Source organism: Ictalurus furcatus, chromosome 1 (genome assembly GCF_023375685.1).
Source record: "Ictalurus furcatus strain D&B chromosome 1, Billie_1.0, whole genome shotgun sequence".
NCBI lineage: Eukaryota > Metazoa > Chordata > Actinopteri > Siluriformes > Ictaluridae > Ictalurus > Ictalurus furcatus.
In genome coordinates, this window is record NC_071255.1 from 26,814,692 (window position 1) to 26,830,189 (window position 15,498).

The 15,498-nt window shown below is 40.0% G+C and overlaps 2 protein-coding genes and 1 long non-coding RNA gene across 13 annotated transcripts in view; 1 reads left to right on the top strand and 2 right to left on the bottom strand.

The window, feature by feature from the left end:
* On the bottom strand, positions 1-4,331 carry LOC128613822 (polyadenylate-binding protein 1-B-like). Of its 2 annotated transcripts, none has more exons than XM_053634945.1 (7): positions 4,035-4,331; positions 3,558-3,743; positions 3,012-3,205; positions 2,766-2,881; positions 2,337-2,520; positions 2,033-2,123; positions 1-1,875 (listed from the first exon to the last, which is right to left on the bottom strand). In XM_053634945.1, exons 2-7 carry the CDS (start codon positions 3,736-3,738, stop codon positions 446-448), a joined length of 2,196 nt encoding a protein of 731 aa, XP_053490920.1. In that variant the 5' UTR covers positions 3,739-3,743; positions 4,035-4,331; the 3' UTR covers positions 1-445. The 2 variants fall into 2 exon arrangements, with proteins under 2 accessions (XP_053490920.1, XP_053490927.1); XM_053634952.1 differs by having other exon boundaries at positions 2,370-2,520; positions 4,035-4,324.
* Positions 4,221-15,498, top strand: part of LOC128613835 (uncharacterized) — a 13,991-nt gene continuing 2,713 nt past the window's right edge. Inside the window, exons 1-6 of one of the 5 annotated variants that reach the window (XR_008386948.1) lie at positions 4,772-4,963; positions 5,250-5,301; positions 7,712-7,844; positions 8,015-8,252; positions 11,530-11,745; positions 12,892-13,009. This is a non-coding gene — a long non-coding RNA (uncharacterized LOC128613835). The other 4 variants (XR_008386947.1, XR_008386951.1, XR_008386952.1 and 1 more) reach the window with 4 other exon arrangements.
* epb41l3a (erythrocyte membrane protein band 4.1-like 3a) overlaps positions 10,665-15,498 on the bottom strand; it is an 80,918-nt gene continuing 76,084 nt past the window's right edge. For all 6 annotated transcript variants that reach the window (XM_053634915.1, XM_053634902.1, XM_053634910.1 and 3 more), the window contains 3 exons: positions 14,419-14,499; positions 13,953-14,068; positions 10,665-11,782 (listed from right to left, as the gene is read on the bottom strand). In XM_053634915.1, the coding sequence (XP_053490890.1) occupies positions 13,958-14,068; positions 14,419-14,499 (192 nt within the window). In that variant the 3' untranslated portion in view covers positions 10,665-11,782; positions 13,953-13,957. The remainder of the gene's footprint in view (positions 11,783-13,952; positions 14,069-14,418; positions 14,500-15,498) is intronic.

Genomic DNA, 15,498 nt, shown 5'->3' on the forward strand with positions numbered 1-15,498 from the left:
TGGACTTTAATTACTTTATTTTGATATAATTTAAGTAAATCATATCAGTCTCTAACACAAATTATATAAACAGGTATACCTTGACCAAAAATAACCTTATTTCTATAGATTTTACACCAATTTTTACTCTAAAATATACATGACTACAAAAATGTTCTAATGTTATATACATTCCTGATCTAATGTTATGTACATTCAGATTTAAGATAATTTCAGATTTCTGAGATAGCTAGGGTGTTCATGGTCTATTAGAAAAGTTATTCTCAGATTTGACAAGACACTATTTGAAGAATATTCCCCCTTTTCTGACGAAGTCTCAGCAATCAGGTCAAATCTCCGTTCTTTATGTAACTCAGCCATTTACAAAATAATCTCTGTGAGTTCTGACTCTGTGACGTTAATTCTTCTCAGTTAATGCTTAAGATTTTAACACTCTGGAGCTAATTCATTTAGCTGGAAGAGTGTCTACAGCTGGGACACTATCTACAGGTGGAACTGTCTCTACAATGGGGACACTTTCCAGAGACTGAAGAGTGTCTGCAGCTGGAAGAGTGTCTACAGCTGGGACACTATCTACAGGTGGAACTGTCTCTACAATGGGGACACTTTCCAGAGACTGAAGAGTGTCTGCAGCTGGAAGAGTGTCTACAGCTGGGACACTATCTACAGGTGGAACTGTCTCTACAATGGGGACACTTTCCAGAGACTGAAGAGTGTCTGCAGCTGGAAAAGTGTCTACAGCTGGGACACTATCTATGGGTGGAACTGTCTCTACAACGGGGACACTTTCCAGAGACTGAAGAGTGTCTGCAGCTGGAAGAGTGTCTACAGCTGGGACACTATCTATGGGTGGAACTGTCTCTACAACGGGGACACTTTCCAGAGACTGAAGAGTGTCTGTAGCTGGAAGAGTGTCTACAGCTGGGACACTATGTATGGGTGGAACTGTCTCTACAACGGGGACACTTTCCAGAGACTGAAGAGTGTCTGCAGCTGGAAGAGTGTCTACAGCTGGGACACTATCTATGGGTGGAACTGTCTCTACAACGGGGACACTTTCCAGAGACTGAAGAGTGTCTGCAGCTGGAAGAGTGTCTACAGCTGGGACACTATCTACAGGTGGAACTGTCTCTACAACGGGGACACTTTCCAGAGACGGAAGAGTGTCTGCAGCTGGAAGAGTGTCTGCAGCTGGTACACTATCTACAGGTGGAACTGTCTCTACAACTGGGACACTTTCTAGAGACGGAAGAGTGTCTGCAGCTGGAAGAGTGTCTGCAGCTGGAAGAATGTCTACAGCTGGGACACTATCTATGGGTGGAACTGTCTCTACAACGGGGACACTTTCCAGAGACGGAAGAGTGTCTGCAGCTGGAAGAGTGTCTGCAGCTGGAAGAGTGTCTACAGCTGGGACACTATCTATGGGTGGAACTGTCTCTACAGTGGGGACACTTTCCAGAGACTGAAGAGTGTCTGCAGCTGGAAGAGTGTCTACAGCTGGGACACTATCTACAGGTGGAACTGTCTCTACAACTGGGACACTTTCCAGAGACAGAAGAGTGTCTGCAGCTGGAAGAGTGTCTACAGCTGGTACACTATCTACAGGTGGAACTGTCTCTACAACGGGGACACTTTCCAGAGACAGAAGAGTGTCTACAGCTGGTACGCTATCTACAGGTGGAACTGTCTCTACAATGGGGACACTTTCCAGAGATGGAAGAGTGTCTGCAGCTGGGACAGTAAAATCAGGTGTTGGTGTAATGATGGTTATACATTCTTCATTCAAACATGGTGCCTGACTACTTGATGTGATGGTGCCACCAGTCTGCTGATGCACCGGTGCAGGTTGAACCACATCGGGTATATTCTGGACATCTGCATACAGAAAAAAGCACCAAAGACATATAGTTACAGGCTTCATCCTAAACCATATCCTGCTATGCTAGTACTATTCAGTCACTATGCAGCCGTGGAGAGACTGGAACATACACTGTATAACAAATGTAACACTGATCAGACAGCTGTGACTCACATTGTGACTGGATGGTCTGGGCAGTCCAGAGCAGATCCGGGCGGGGCTCGACCTTCTGGCTGGGGGTGTAAGACACAGCCAGGTTCTGAGCCTATAACACACAGATACACACAGCCGTTAACACACTTTATTTCATCTTGTTTCTCTCAGAACATCATCACAGCTAGCAGTTAGCCATATCCAGTTAGCAGTAGCCTCTTGAGGTAACTTGGGGTAGCTAGAAGGGGCTCTCTTTCTTTTGCAGGTAGTGACCCCTTTAACTTCATTATCTAAATGCAATATTGAATCATTTTAATGTGCACACCACGGGTTGGTAGATGTTCTGTAAGTTATTAACCTCCATGCTTGCCATTCTCTGCCTGTTCTGATGGGCAGGGTAAGCCTGACATTCCTCTTTCTGCTGGGCCACACCCACGTACACCGGCATCCTGCCCCAGCGGCCCGCCTGAGCCTTGCGCTCCTCACGGGACTTAAAGTGCTCAATGAAGCTGTAACACAACAGAGGCACTGCTCTTAGAAACTTTATTTAAACACTGCTCTTAGTCTTTATGCCTACGCCATAAATTATAAGCTGATGTTGGCTGAAATAGCCTCATGTGACCAAACAGAACCTTTATATCAACAATATAAGGATTTCAATAAAAATCAAATGGAATTAGTAAAGTAAAAAGTAAAAAGAACACTCACATTAGAACCCAGGCTGCTAAAATGTAGTAATTTACACATGGCTTACACTTTACGTTCGTTCAACAGTTTGCCGTTGAGCCTGTTCATCGCAAAATCTGCTGCCTCTGCAGACTCAAAATGGACGTAGCCGTACCCTTTCGACCCGTTCTTATAACCTACAACCTTCAGGAGAGACACGTCATGTCAACACGCAATTTATATTAAACAGAACTAATACAGGACTTTAGTATAAAAAGCATGCTAATCATGCTATACAGATGCTATTCAGATCCAAACAGTTCAAAGCCCGAACCTTGCAAGACAGGACCTTCCCAAAGGCCGAGAAGGTGTCAAAAAGGGCCAAGGTGTCAATCGACTTGTCCAGGTTCTTGATGAACAGGTTTCCAACGGTGGAGTTCCTCAGGGATGAATCCCTCTGAGACCACTGGACGCGCATAGGCCGTCCCATAAGGAGCTCAAAATGAAACATTTCCATTGCTCGCTCAGCTGAGGGAACAAAATGAATTACAGCTCATTCATTTCAATTAAAAAGGCTAGGTAAGGTCATATTCAGAATTACTGGCACCTTTGGTAAAGATGGGTAAGAAAGGTTATGAAAAATCCTTTGGTTAATTAACTTAATTGCACTTTTAACTGAAGTATTTATTCTAATAACTTGTAAAAATTTATAAAATTTTCAACAAAACCTCACACCATTATAAGGCACATAACTAAAACAGTAAACAGTAAAATAATGCATGAATTAGACATGTAGCCTTAAGTAGGCTATAAACTGGTATAAAATGCCGCAACAGTGTATGGAACAGCGTTCTCCATTGTTCCGTGTGGTTTGTATTACCGTCGGCCCGCTGCTCAAAGTTGACAAAAGCATAGCCGAGTGAGGAGCGGGTCTTATAGTCCCTGCAGATCCGGATGGAGTGAATGCGGCCTGCAGGGCTGAACGTCCTCGCAAGCAAGGCTTCCGTCACCTTGGGGTGCAGATCACCCACATACAGTGAGGCCATCATTTCGTGGTTCATTCTACCTAAAAAATAAATAATCAATCAATCAAACACTCAGTGATGGAGGAAAGCAATAACACTAAACCTACAGTTTTAAACAGACAAACATTAAGTATAGTACACGAAAAATACTTTTCTCCTTGGAAATTGAAAAATCTTAAAACATAAAGAACTAAAGGTTCTTACATTTCTCAGTACGATAATAAAATTACAGAAAAACAAATAAAAAACAGTCTAAAATGTGTTCAGAATACCAATTACTGTTCAAATATAAGAAAAAAGATTAATCGATAAATTATTACAAGGCTACTTACTACAGATGGTAATGTCCAGGAGTACAAGAGAAATACTGATCACTGCTAAGTGCTGTTAACTGCTGCTAGTCACTGTGTTGGTTATCGAAGGTCTGAAGAGATTTCTCTTGTGTAGGAACAGCTTTTGAGTCGGACTGTGATGCAGTTTCGTTCACTGTTTCGAATTCTGTATTCTGAATTCTGTATCCATGGTGCTGGTGAACCTGACCAGGTGAGTCTCAAGGAACATAGTAAATTAAGTTCAACCTCACTCCAAAACATTCATTCAAATTCAAAATAGCTTTAAATTTCTTTATAGAAAAGCTGCATTGATTCCTGTCGGTACACAAAACAGGCCAAGCTACAATTAATTCCAATTAAAATGCTTTCAGTGACTTGTACAATCTGGGGATATAAAGTGTTTTGACAGATATAATAATAATAATGATAATAATAATGATAATAATAATAATACATTTTATTTTTAAAAAGCACCTTTCACCACACCCAAGTTCACTTCACAAATACAACATCCAAATACAATCAACAAAACACTAAAACACAATACTATATCTATCTATCTATCTATCTATCTATCTATCTATCTATATATATATATATATATATATATATATATATATATATATATATATATACACATTATACAATATTTATACATAAAACACTAAAACACACATTATAGTTAAGTATTATGTAACTATGTCAGAGAATATGCAAGCCTGAAGAGATGAGTTTTTAAAGAACTTTTGAATCTTGAAATGGATTCACAGTTGTGGATGTGATGGGGAAGTGAAATCCAGAGTAGGGGCAATATGACTAAAGGCTCTTCCACCCATGGTGGTAAAGTTCATGTCTGGTATTGCTAGTAGACCTGCTGAGAAGGATCGCAGGAATCGGGGAGGGGTGTAGTTCCCCAAGAGGTTAGTGAGGTAAGTGGGAGCATGATTATGTAGGTCTTTAAACATGAGAAGCAGAATTTTGAATTGAATATAATGAAATATAAAGTGTTTCGAATAAATATTTTCCTGTATTTATTCATTCTGACCTTTTGAATTTGAATTTAGTATTTAATGCACAGTCTAAAGAGGATTAGGCCAGGTTTTCATTTCACTGAAGGTTATATACTGTATATAATTGTGTACGCGACAAATAAAAATCTTGAATCTAGTTATATAGTGTTTATTCATTATTTAGTCAGTTAACAACTGTCCATAGGTCATTTGTGGCCCTGAGGCTGGACTTTGGAGAGGATGCCCCTGTTTTAACTGTAAGTTTATGCCCCCTAATATGCCCCTTTATGTATAGTATGTTTGAGTTCTTTTCATGGTATGTATCACTCAGATCTGTACTTGTTATCTAAATGTAATTATAAAAAACAGAAAATAGAAAGTGTCGAAACATCTGGAACGTTCCTTCACACCTTCACTATGAAAACTGGTTTTAATTTCCCAAATAAAGTGGGATGAAGTATAATGTTGTTTTTTAAATTAAATTTTTTAAATTTAAGTCTTAACAATTTTTTTTAATCATGGAAACCTTATCATTAATGAACAACGAAAAATTATGTTTAATATATTCGGACGAGGGGGGCAGGGTGGATTAGAGGTTTGCCTCGCACCTCCGGGTTGGGTTTTTTTATCCCGCATCTGCCCTGTGTGTGCAGAGTTTATATGTTCTTCCCGTGATTTTGGGGTTTCCTCCCCCAGTCCAAGGACATGCAGTGGTGGCTGATTGTCCATAGTGTATGTGTGTGTGTGTGTGTAGTCAGAATTATGGAACCCAAAAAGAGGAAAATGCCTCTAGTCTCTCCTCTCGCTCTTTCTTTCTGTACACAGAGAACACATGGTTTGTGCTTGGTGCAAAACTTCCAACTGTCTCAGGAAAATATATATTACTGTATTATAATGTACTGGTGGCAGAGATGAAATGGGGGGTTGAAATGTGTATGGTGTGGGTGGTGCATGTGAAGAGCAGGATCTGTTCCTTTCAGTGTCCTGAGTGTCACAGATCATGTTCATTATGTTCCTTTTCAGTCTTATGAGGTATGCGGGGTCTTGAATTTGCCTCAGTTCCGATGCAAACTGGTTCCCAAATGTTGCGAAGGCATCTGGAGTTGGGTCTGCATCTACTTTTGCAGCCATCTGTTTTAAGAAATTGTAGCTTCTGCTGCTTGATGTCAGTTTCTGGCCTCTCCCTGCGTTTAACTCGCCTGGTGCTCAGTTGAGGAAGGTCCTTCTTCTGACGAGTCATGGGGGGAGGCAGTACATGACGAGCTAGCTAGCAGCTGATGGTGTGTCGGGTCTGTGAAGTGATTGTGATGAAACATTCTGGTCCTCTGTGTCATTCTGCTCGCTGAATCACACACCAAGCTGGGAGATGAAACAGAAATTGTACAGTGAACATCTTTTTTTGTAGTAATAATGGAAAAACACCTTAACATTGCATAATTACTTCAATAATGTACAATTGCATTTTGTACAACTCTTACAAGTACGGTGTAAAATTCAGGGCTGCACCTCATCAGTACATGTTTACAATCTGTTTTGTAGCCTGTATAACTTACAGTGGTTTGAGATGGACGGTGAACAATGTAGGCTTTGATGAAATCCATAACTAATCCACTTTTGCCTAGGCGTCAAGGGTTTGCTGCCAGTCTCACTAGGTTTTGGTTTCATCAGTCGTGAAAGCTGCGTTCGCAGGGATACTGCCCCGGTCTTCACGTCTTCAACTGAAGGAGAAAAACAAGAAAGATTGTTGTCAGTTGTTATGCATGTATTAAGCAAGTATTGAGCAGTTGACGTGTAGGCTGCTTTAAACCCCAAAAGTACAAAACCTGAACAGGGAAAAGTGTACGGAACATTATTACCCTACATTAGCTCCTACTTTATCAACATATTTTGCTGACCTGGCTGTTGAAGAGCATTTGCGATTTCTGTCCACGTCTTCTCTTTCTCAGACTGGGTGTGGTACATCATACAGGCATTCGTGCTCCTGCCAAAGTTCAATTAAACGTTGCTCCATGACTTGTGTCCACACTTTTCTTGCTGTGTCTTCTTCGTCGTCATCTTCTTCTTTTAATGTTAAAAAGTTGTACAGTTCTTCCCTTTATGCTTCTGCCATAGGTTTCATGGTTTCCCTTCCTCACAGTGACCTCACCCCATGTCTTGCTCTCTCATTGGCTGTAGCTCGTCGCCGCAAGCACTGGCAGTGACGACACTTTTCACACCACAGGATATGGAGCCCCCCGACAGCTCCAGATATTTAGCATGTGAAATATGTCTGGCGTCGGTGATGCCTCAGTGATGTGTCTCTCATTGTTGAGTAGTTCACATATAAACATCGACTGCCGATTGCGACTTGCAAATTGAGCTTAAAATCGTGTAGTGTGAAAATCGTCTAGGCTTTAGTCTGTCACAGACACAGTCACATGACCAAAATGGATCGAAGAGGGAAGCGTTCTGGGACACAGAACAGAAAAAGAAAAAGGGAAAATGAAAAACTAAAATGAGGACAGCAATGTCCAAGTGGATAAACAAAGATTTGTAAACTGGGCCAGATTATCCAATGGGCATTATAGGCACGGGTCCAGGGGCCCATGTGCACTTGGGGCTCAAGCGAAGGGAAGAAAATTTTTTCTTTTCTTTTCTTTTCTTATTTTTACATTGCTGAAAATGGAGTGCGATGTCTGGTTGGGCCACACAAGATTAAAAAAGAGGCCCACAACTTCAATTCTACAGTGGCATAGGCTGTAGGGAGTGTAGCTCCTGAAAGTAGCTTTTGACGCAGCCCCTGAAGAGCCGAGGAGAAAAGGTATACAGTGTGTGTGTGTGTGTGTGTGTGTGTGTGAGAGCGAGAGAGAGAGAGAGAGAGAGAGAGAGAGAGAGAGAGAGAGTGGACAACCTACAGTACATGGAACATAGTATTATCATCATTATAAAAAATAAAAAAAACTAGTAGCTTCATTTTCCATTTGATATCAGATACTTTCAGGTTTTTAGTCAAGTTGACCTATGCTGAGGAGAGGAGAGGAGGAGAGTAGAGAAATATTGGGAAAGGAGGAGAGAGACAGACAAAGAGAGGTAGCCCCTGGAGAGCCGAGGAGAAGAGGACCAAAAGAGCATCTGGAGACAGGAGAGGAGGAGAGAGACAGACAGATAGAGAGCCCCTGAGAGACAGAGCTGAGGAGGACAGAGACAGACAGGAAGGAAACATTAACAGGTGTGTGTATGTGTGTTTGTGTGTGAGTTACACTACACAGGGAAATGTCCTGATATTGTTGTTGCTAGTCCAGGAAAGCATTGTTGCAGTCATGTGGTGTAAATCTTGTATGATTGGGGGGCGGGGGTTTGGAGGGTACAAGGTACAAGACTTTGTGCCCAGGGGCCTCTGAATTCTTAATCCGGACCTGATATTACCTGAGAGATCTGAAAAGGTGCCTACCCCATCAGTTGCTGGTCAACTTCTACTCCTGCACCATTGAAAGCATCATTACTTACTGCTGTACAGTGCGGTATGCTACATTATAAGTCCAAAAGTTTGTGGACACCTGACCATCACATCCATATGTGCTTGTTGAACATCTCATTACTGATGTAGTCCCCCTTTATTGTTATATCGTGATATATTTAATTATCCGAAGCCTCATTTGAAAAATGTAATTTTGGAAAAAGTTCCAATACAAAAAAATACTTTAAATAAAAATATCAGTAGTCAACTGGTAATGAACCCCATTCATGTGTAGTGTATTGCCTTTATTAAGCTGTCATAGTTGACATAAACCTAATGTTTATTTTATTATTTTTTTACATTAAAAAGACTACGCCAGGTTTTTACATGAGGTTAAATATGATCCATTTATATCATTGCTGTCCAAGCCATTAAAAAAAGGCTAAAAAAGTTACTGAAATATTACTGTTTGAAGTTTACTGTTTGAAACATACACTCAGTTGCCAGTTCATTAGGTACACCTATTTTATATCTACACTCATTGGCTCTTATATCAGGTACACCTACCATATGAGGGTGGTTTATATGTATTCAGTTACTGACTGTGGCTCATGTATTGCTGTGCACAATTTCTCAGCCAACCCCTACCCCATATGTGAATGGAAAGAGCTCATCATGAAACTCTGACTGCCCACGTTTTATTTTGGTGGTGAATCATTTTCAGTAGAGCAGTGACACTCACATGTACAACATATAACACACAACAGTTAACCATAGTTGTAAAAGTATGTATACATACTGGTTACTTTATTTCACACATGTACTTTTACAACTTAAGTGTGAGCAGTTGGGGATTAACGGTCCTACTCAAGGACATGAGAAGATTTGTCTCAACCTTCCAGTTAGTATCCCGGAGCTGTAATTGCTGTGCCACCCCAACCTTACTGCTGTTGCCTGCATATGTTTTGTTAGATGATTAATCTCAACCGAGTGCTGACAGTAAAGTGTTTAAAAACTTAAGCAACACCAGTGGACACCACTTCTGGAACAAAACTCAGTGAGATTAAGCAACAGAAGACCAAAGTAAATAAATAAATAAAACTTGTGTTCGGGTGTCTGTTTGCAAAGAACATAATTGTGATATCAAATTCATGGACTAAGACTGAATCAGACACAGAAACACACACAAACCGAAAAGTTCAATTCTTCAAATTTGCTCTTATTCAGTAAGTGGTGTATTGCATGGTTATTTGAAGAATAACTAACTAACAAGCTGGAATATGCGGAAAAAAAAGTTTCACTGTGCTGTAATGTATACGTGACAAATAAAGACGACTTCTACTATGTTTAACACAATAACACACTTTAGTCATTTCTTCAAAAGTTAAATTCTTCAAATTTGCTTTTATTCGGTGAGTGGTGTATTGCATTAGTTATTTGAAGAAATAACTAAAGTTTTTTTTTGTGTTAAACATAATAGAAGAAGAAGGCTTTAGCAATTATTGTCTTTGCATATCCCAGCTTGTTAGGAAGTTGGGGTCAGAGCACAGGGTCAGACATTTATACAGTGCCCCTTGAGCGGAGAGGGTTAAGGGCCCAACAGTGGTAGCTTGGTGGTGCTGGGGCTTGAACTCCCAACCTTCTGATCAGTAAGCCAGAGCCTTAACCGTTGAGTCACCACTGCCCAGTAATGGGTATAGTAATACATATATAAGAACAATCAGGAGGGTACAGTGGCTTAGTAGTTAGCATGTTTGCCTCGCACCTCCAGGGTTGGGGGTTCAATTCCCATCTCGGCCCTATGTGTGCAATGGTGCCCTGAGATGGGTTAGCACAACGTCCAGGGTGTCCCCCACCTTGTGCCCAAAGTCCCCTGGAATAGGAGCCAGGCTCCCTGTGACCCTGTGTAGGATAAGCAGTACAGAAAATGAAAGGATGGATGGATAAGAACAATCAAGTGAATGTATAGAATACATGCATGAAACCATTTTAACCATGTTGGAGCAAATATTACAATATATTGTAAATGTATTTTATGAAAGTACGTACCTGTCATACAATCACTTCTGACAACACTGTATATTCAGTGAAAAATGTTGTTATAAGGAATGTAATGTTTATACAGTATTTTGGGACAGTAGTCTATTCTTTTGGTAGAGAATGAAACCCAATAAATCTCGCAAATACATTTTTAAATATTTTTTTTATTGAGCTTATGTGGTAAACACATTCAACATGGAGTGCAGCATATGGCATCATGATGGTTTAAAAACACACAGGCTAACAACAGCAACAACAACAACAACAACAACAACAAATCTAATAATAATAGTAATAATGAGAAAAAAAAGAAGAAAAAGAGGGACCATAAAAAGAAAGAGAAAAAAACAATGTGTAATGTGTTTCTGATTCTCTGTCCAGTTTGTACACTTTAAGGCTCAGTTATGCCACTTAGGACATAGAGATTTATTTTGGGAAAATGACATAAAATTGCAAGATTGGGGCAGAAGTCGCCTTGCAATGACATCACTTTTAGCAAGGACCTGGAGTCAGTGACAAATATGGTCACAGTGCATTCATTCTTTGAAAAAGGTAGACATTGCAGTGAGAAAAATTAAGGAAAAACATAAAAATTGACATATATCTTGTAAAAACAATTTTCTTACTAATATGCATGATCTACAAAGCAACGTGTACGTCATTCATTTTCTCAGCCACACATACATTCAGCAGGAACACGTCAAAGGCAGGGTAGGGGTGGCTGGAACAGGACATGGTGACTGGCCTCAATGACACACCTATTGCATGGTTAAATACTGAGTGCTCATACAGATGCAGTCTATTATTATAATTATTATTAGCAATATTTTCTTGTATTGAGAAGTATTCTAATAAATAAAATGTAGATCATAATATCAGTACTATTTTCAAAATTCTTGTCACATACTTACTTTTCCCCTTGCAGAGGGAGTGTGCAAGGGAGACTGAAATTTACACTGTGGTCATTGAGCATTTCCTACATTGTATATAGTGTTTGTTCTCTTTACAGAAAAGGTGTTGTTCCCTTGTCATGCAGTGTCATTGACCAGTGCTGGACCAGGCTAGCCAGGAGATCTGTAAGCAGGTGTAGCAGGAGAGAGTGAGCATGTGTTTGTTAGAAGGGAGACTCCAGCAGTGCTCAGATGAAGTTATATCCACTGAAGTATCCGTGCTGCTGTTTCCTTAGGCAGCATCTCCAAAATGTTCTTTATTCCACATGGTGTAGGTGAGACTGCTCCAGAAAATATGAAGACACACTAATCCTACAAATATATGGGCAAAAACGTAATTTATATATGGGCAAAAGCACAATATTACATTAAAAAAAGACTATCGAGGCATGAAGTAAAATTAGAGCAGCATGAAGTAGGACAGGAGCAATGTCAATGATGAATACACCATTTTATCACTTTATCAACATCAAAGCATGATATACAACAGCATGTGTCTGAGTGTGCGGAAGTTTAAACATGTTGAGAACATAAGCACACAACAATGCCGTAGACTGAAAATGCCATGCAAATGTATTGCATTTATTAGTTTCTAAAACATGCTTGCACAATATTTGACAATAAGAAATTGAGCAAGTTAGTCCTATTAATGGTACCAGTTTGTATCTATTAATAATGACATCAAATAACAAAAATAAACAGTAAACATATGAGGCCAAATAAATAAAAAAAAATCAGTAAATCCATCAATAGATCTGAAAACACATAAGTACATAAATAAAAAGCAAGCAACACACAAACAAACAAACAAAGCTTTCAATATATCCATTAATGAATCCATCATCATTATTTAAATGTTTGTACAAATTATTCAATAAAGTATCAACATAATTATAGAGCTGCAACAACTAATTGATAAAATCGATAATAATCGATTATGAAAACCGTTGTCAACGAATCTCTTTATCGATTAGTTGGTCTGTGCACGGCACGGGGTGCGTTCACTTACTACGTTACTTCTATTCCGAAAACACGCTTCGGAGAGTACATACTAAAATTGTGTCCCAAATGAAGTACTATACACTTACACTATGCACTACGTACTCTACTGTCTAGTGTATGAAGTTTAGAAAGGTAATATTTTCTCAAAAGGAACTCTAGTGGTTTTTTTACTAATCGGAAGTATAAGCCGCTTCCTACTCGACGGTGCATGATGTCATACGCACGTAATGTGACGCTTTTAGCGTTAGCAGATACCCAGCGTCACCGACCATGACTTTCTTCAGTTTATTGTTTATCAGTCTTACCTTTTATAAAAAGTAATGCATAAACACTATTATATAATATAAACTTATATATTAGTTCATTTTATAAATACATATTTATTCATTATTTTTTATGGATTCTGGTGTGTCCTCCAGGGTCGGGCGTTTGATTCCCACCGTGGCCCTGTGTGTGCGGAGTTTGCATGTTCTCCCCGTGCTGCGGGGGTTTCCTCTGGGTACTCTGGTTTCCTCCCCCAGTCCAAAGACATGCATGGTAGGCCGATTGGCATGCCCAAAGTGTCCGTAGTGTATGAATGGGTGTGTGAATTTGTATGTGAGTGTGCCCTGCGATGGACTAGCACCCTGTCCAGGGTGTACCCCGCTTTGTGCCCGATGCTCCCTGGGATAGGCTCCAGCTTTCCCCATGACCCTGAAGGAAGGATAAGCGGTATAGTAGATGGATGGATGGATTCTGGTGTGTGTCTGTGTGTATTGGGTTCTTTTCAGGCTTATATAATTGGACAAACAGTTGTGTAAAGTTTTAGTCTGAAGTTTATATTTGTAACACTCAGCTTGTGAATTTTATTTTAAATAAATGGAAAAATGTCACTGAAAGTTCCCTGCCATCAGATTAATCGGAAAAATAATAGGCCAACTAATCGATTATGAAAATAATCGCTAGTTGCAGCCCTACACAATTATCAACTAATTTATTGATGGATTTATTTGAATATCTAATATAAAGGATATTTTAAAAGAAATATTATTGATGTATATATATTTACATGTAATTATATTTTTCATTTGGCACTCTCAATCCTCCACATGAACATGGCCATAATTACCTGCAGTATACTGTACTACTACTTATGTCCACCAGAGGCCATCCTACTTCTTGTTTGATAAAAAAGGAATGGCTCTGAGAAGGTTTGCTTCAGCAGCAGCCCCAAAACAACACTTCAATTTTCCTTTCATTGCTTATTGTCAAAGCAACATGAAGCAAAACCAAACAAAACAAATTATATGTTGTTTCAAAATGTCCAGCATGAACATTATGAGGGACACGCAAGATTTGTCTTCAGAGCATCTCTGAATGGGATTTAGATGCAGACAAAATTGACAGGGGTTAGAACGGCAGCTCCTAGGGCATTAGCAAAGCGGTACATTAGTTCGCAGTCAGCCAAGTCAAACAGAGTCGTGATTGGCTCTTCCCTTACCTGCATCATTCCTCGCCATCTTCTGGTGTGATTTCAGTCTCTTTGTGGACCACTACTTTGGTCACTGACATGTCGGGGTGCTGCTCTTTGGCTTCTTTAATGGCCTGAGCCAGGGCCTGGCCCCCAGTGGCACCCCATAACAGCAACACAAAGAGGTGTAGGAATGCAAGTAATAAGAATTATGTCTTTAACAAATGATAAAGTGGAAGTAGTTTATACTGTGTGTTTGTGGAGAACATTAACAGCTGGAGATTGAATAGTAATTTCTCTTACTTTTAAGGAAGAGCATTGTTGAAGGTCACCAAATAATACAGAGAAGTGATGAAGGTATATACTTTCATCACTTCTCGGTTAGATCAGAGGACATAATCCTCAGAATCCTGTCACGTGTTAAAACTGCAGAAGCACTGTATCAACAGTATAGCTAAATCAACTGCTCAGTGTGAATGAATGGTGTGATTCTCACCTCATCGTGGTCAATGTCTGCATCCCCTGAGATGACGATACGTTTCTCAATCCTGGTTTCGGAAACACCTCCCTTTACAGTCTGACATCAAAACAGATGACACTTAAAAACAATACATTTACAATAAAACAAACACACACATGTACACGTACACACACACACACACACGTACACGTACACATACAAATGAACATACACACACACACACACACACACAAATGAACGTACATACACACACACACACGTATACACACATGTACAAATACACGTACACACACGTACACACCGATAATATTATTAGATGGTCCCACATGGATACCCTATAGGTTTGCACGTCCCAAAACTAGTTTATCACCTGGACACATTTTATTTAGACTTTTCCCCATTTTCTCCCACCCATTAGCCAGCTCTCCTCAACATACGACAGATACCGACTCGGCAGGGTGAAGACTAACATGTTTCCGCTGAGACACGTGAAGCCAACCAACTGCGTTTTTTCAAACAGCTGCTTATGCTTAACACACTTGGAGGCAAACACTATATACACTCTTGTGCATACGTGAAGCTCACAGACACCCACAGTTGGCTAGTGTCGCTGTGTTGCCAGGGGAGAAAGAGTATATTATCCCTCCCATCCGGAAAGCACAACCAATGTTTGCGCCCCTGGCCATGGTATTGCTGTGTATCTTCTGAACTGCTGCTGTAATCATAAAGACTGTCCTGTGTTTAGTCTAGGACTCACAAGAACTATCATTTACAATATACTCACACTGAACATCCTTTCAACACACTTAATACTGTAGTATACAACTGTAGAAGAGGACTCATTTATAAACCACTATCACGTGTCAGTCAGAAAAGGATTGATTCTGTTTTGAGGCTGGTTCCACTCAAGTTTTCTTCTTCATGCCATCTCAGGGAGTTTTTCCTCTTCACTGTCGCCTCTGGTTTGTTCATTAGGGATCTAGAGCTACATCCAGATTTCTGCAGCTTTGTGACAAGGTTTATTGTTAAAAGCGCTACAGAACGGAAACTGAATTAAACTGAATAATATTTCACCACTGAGATGAGCAAGGATTA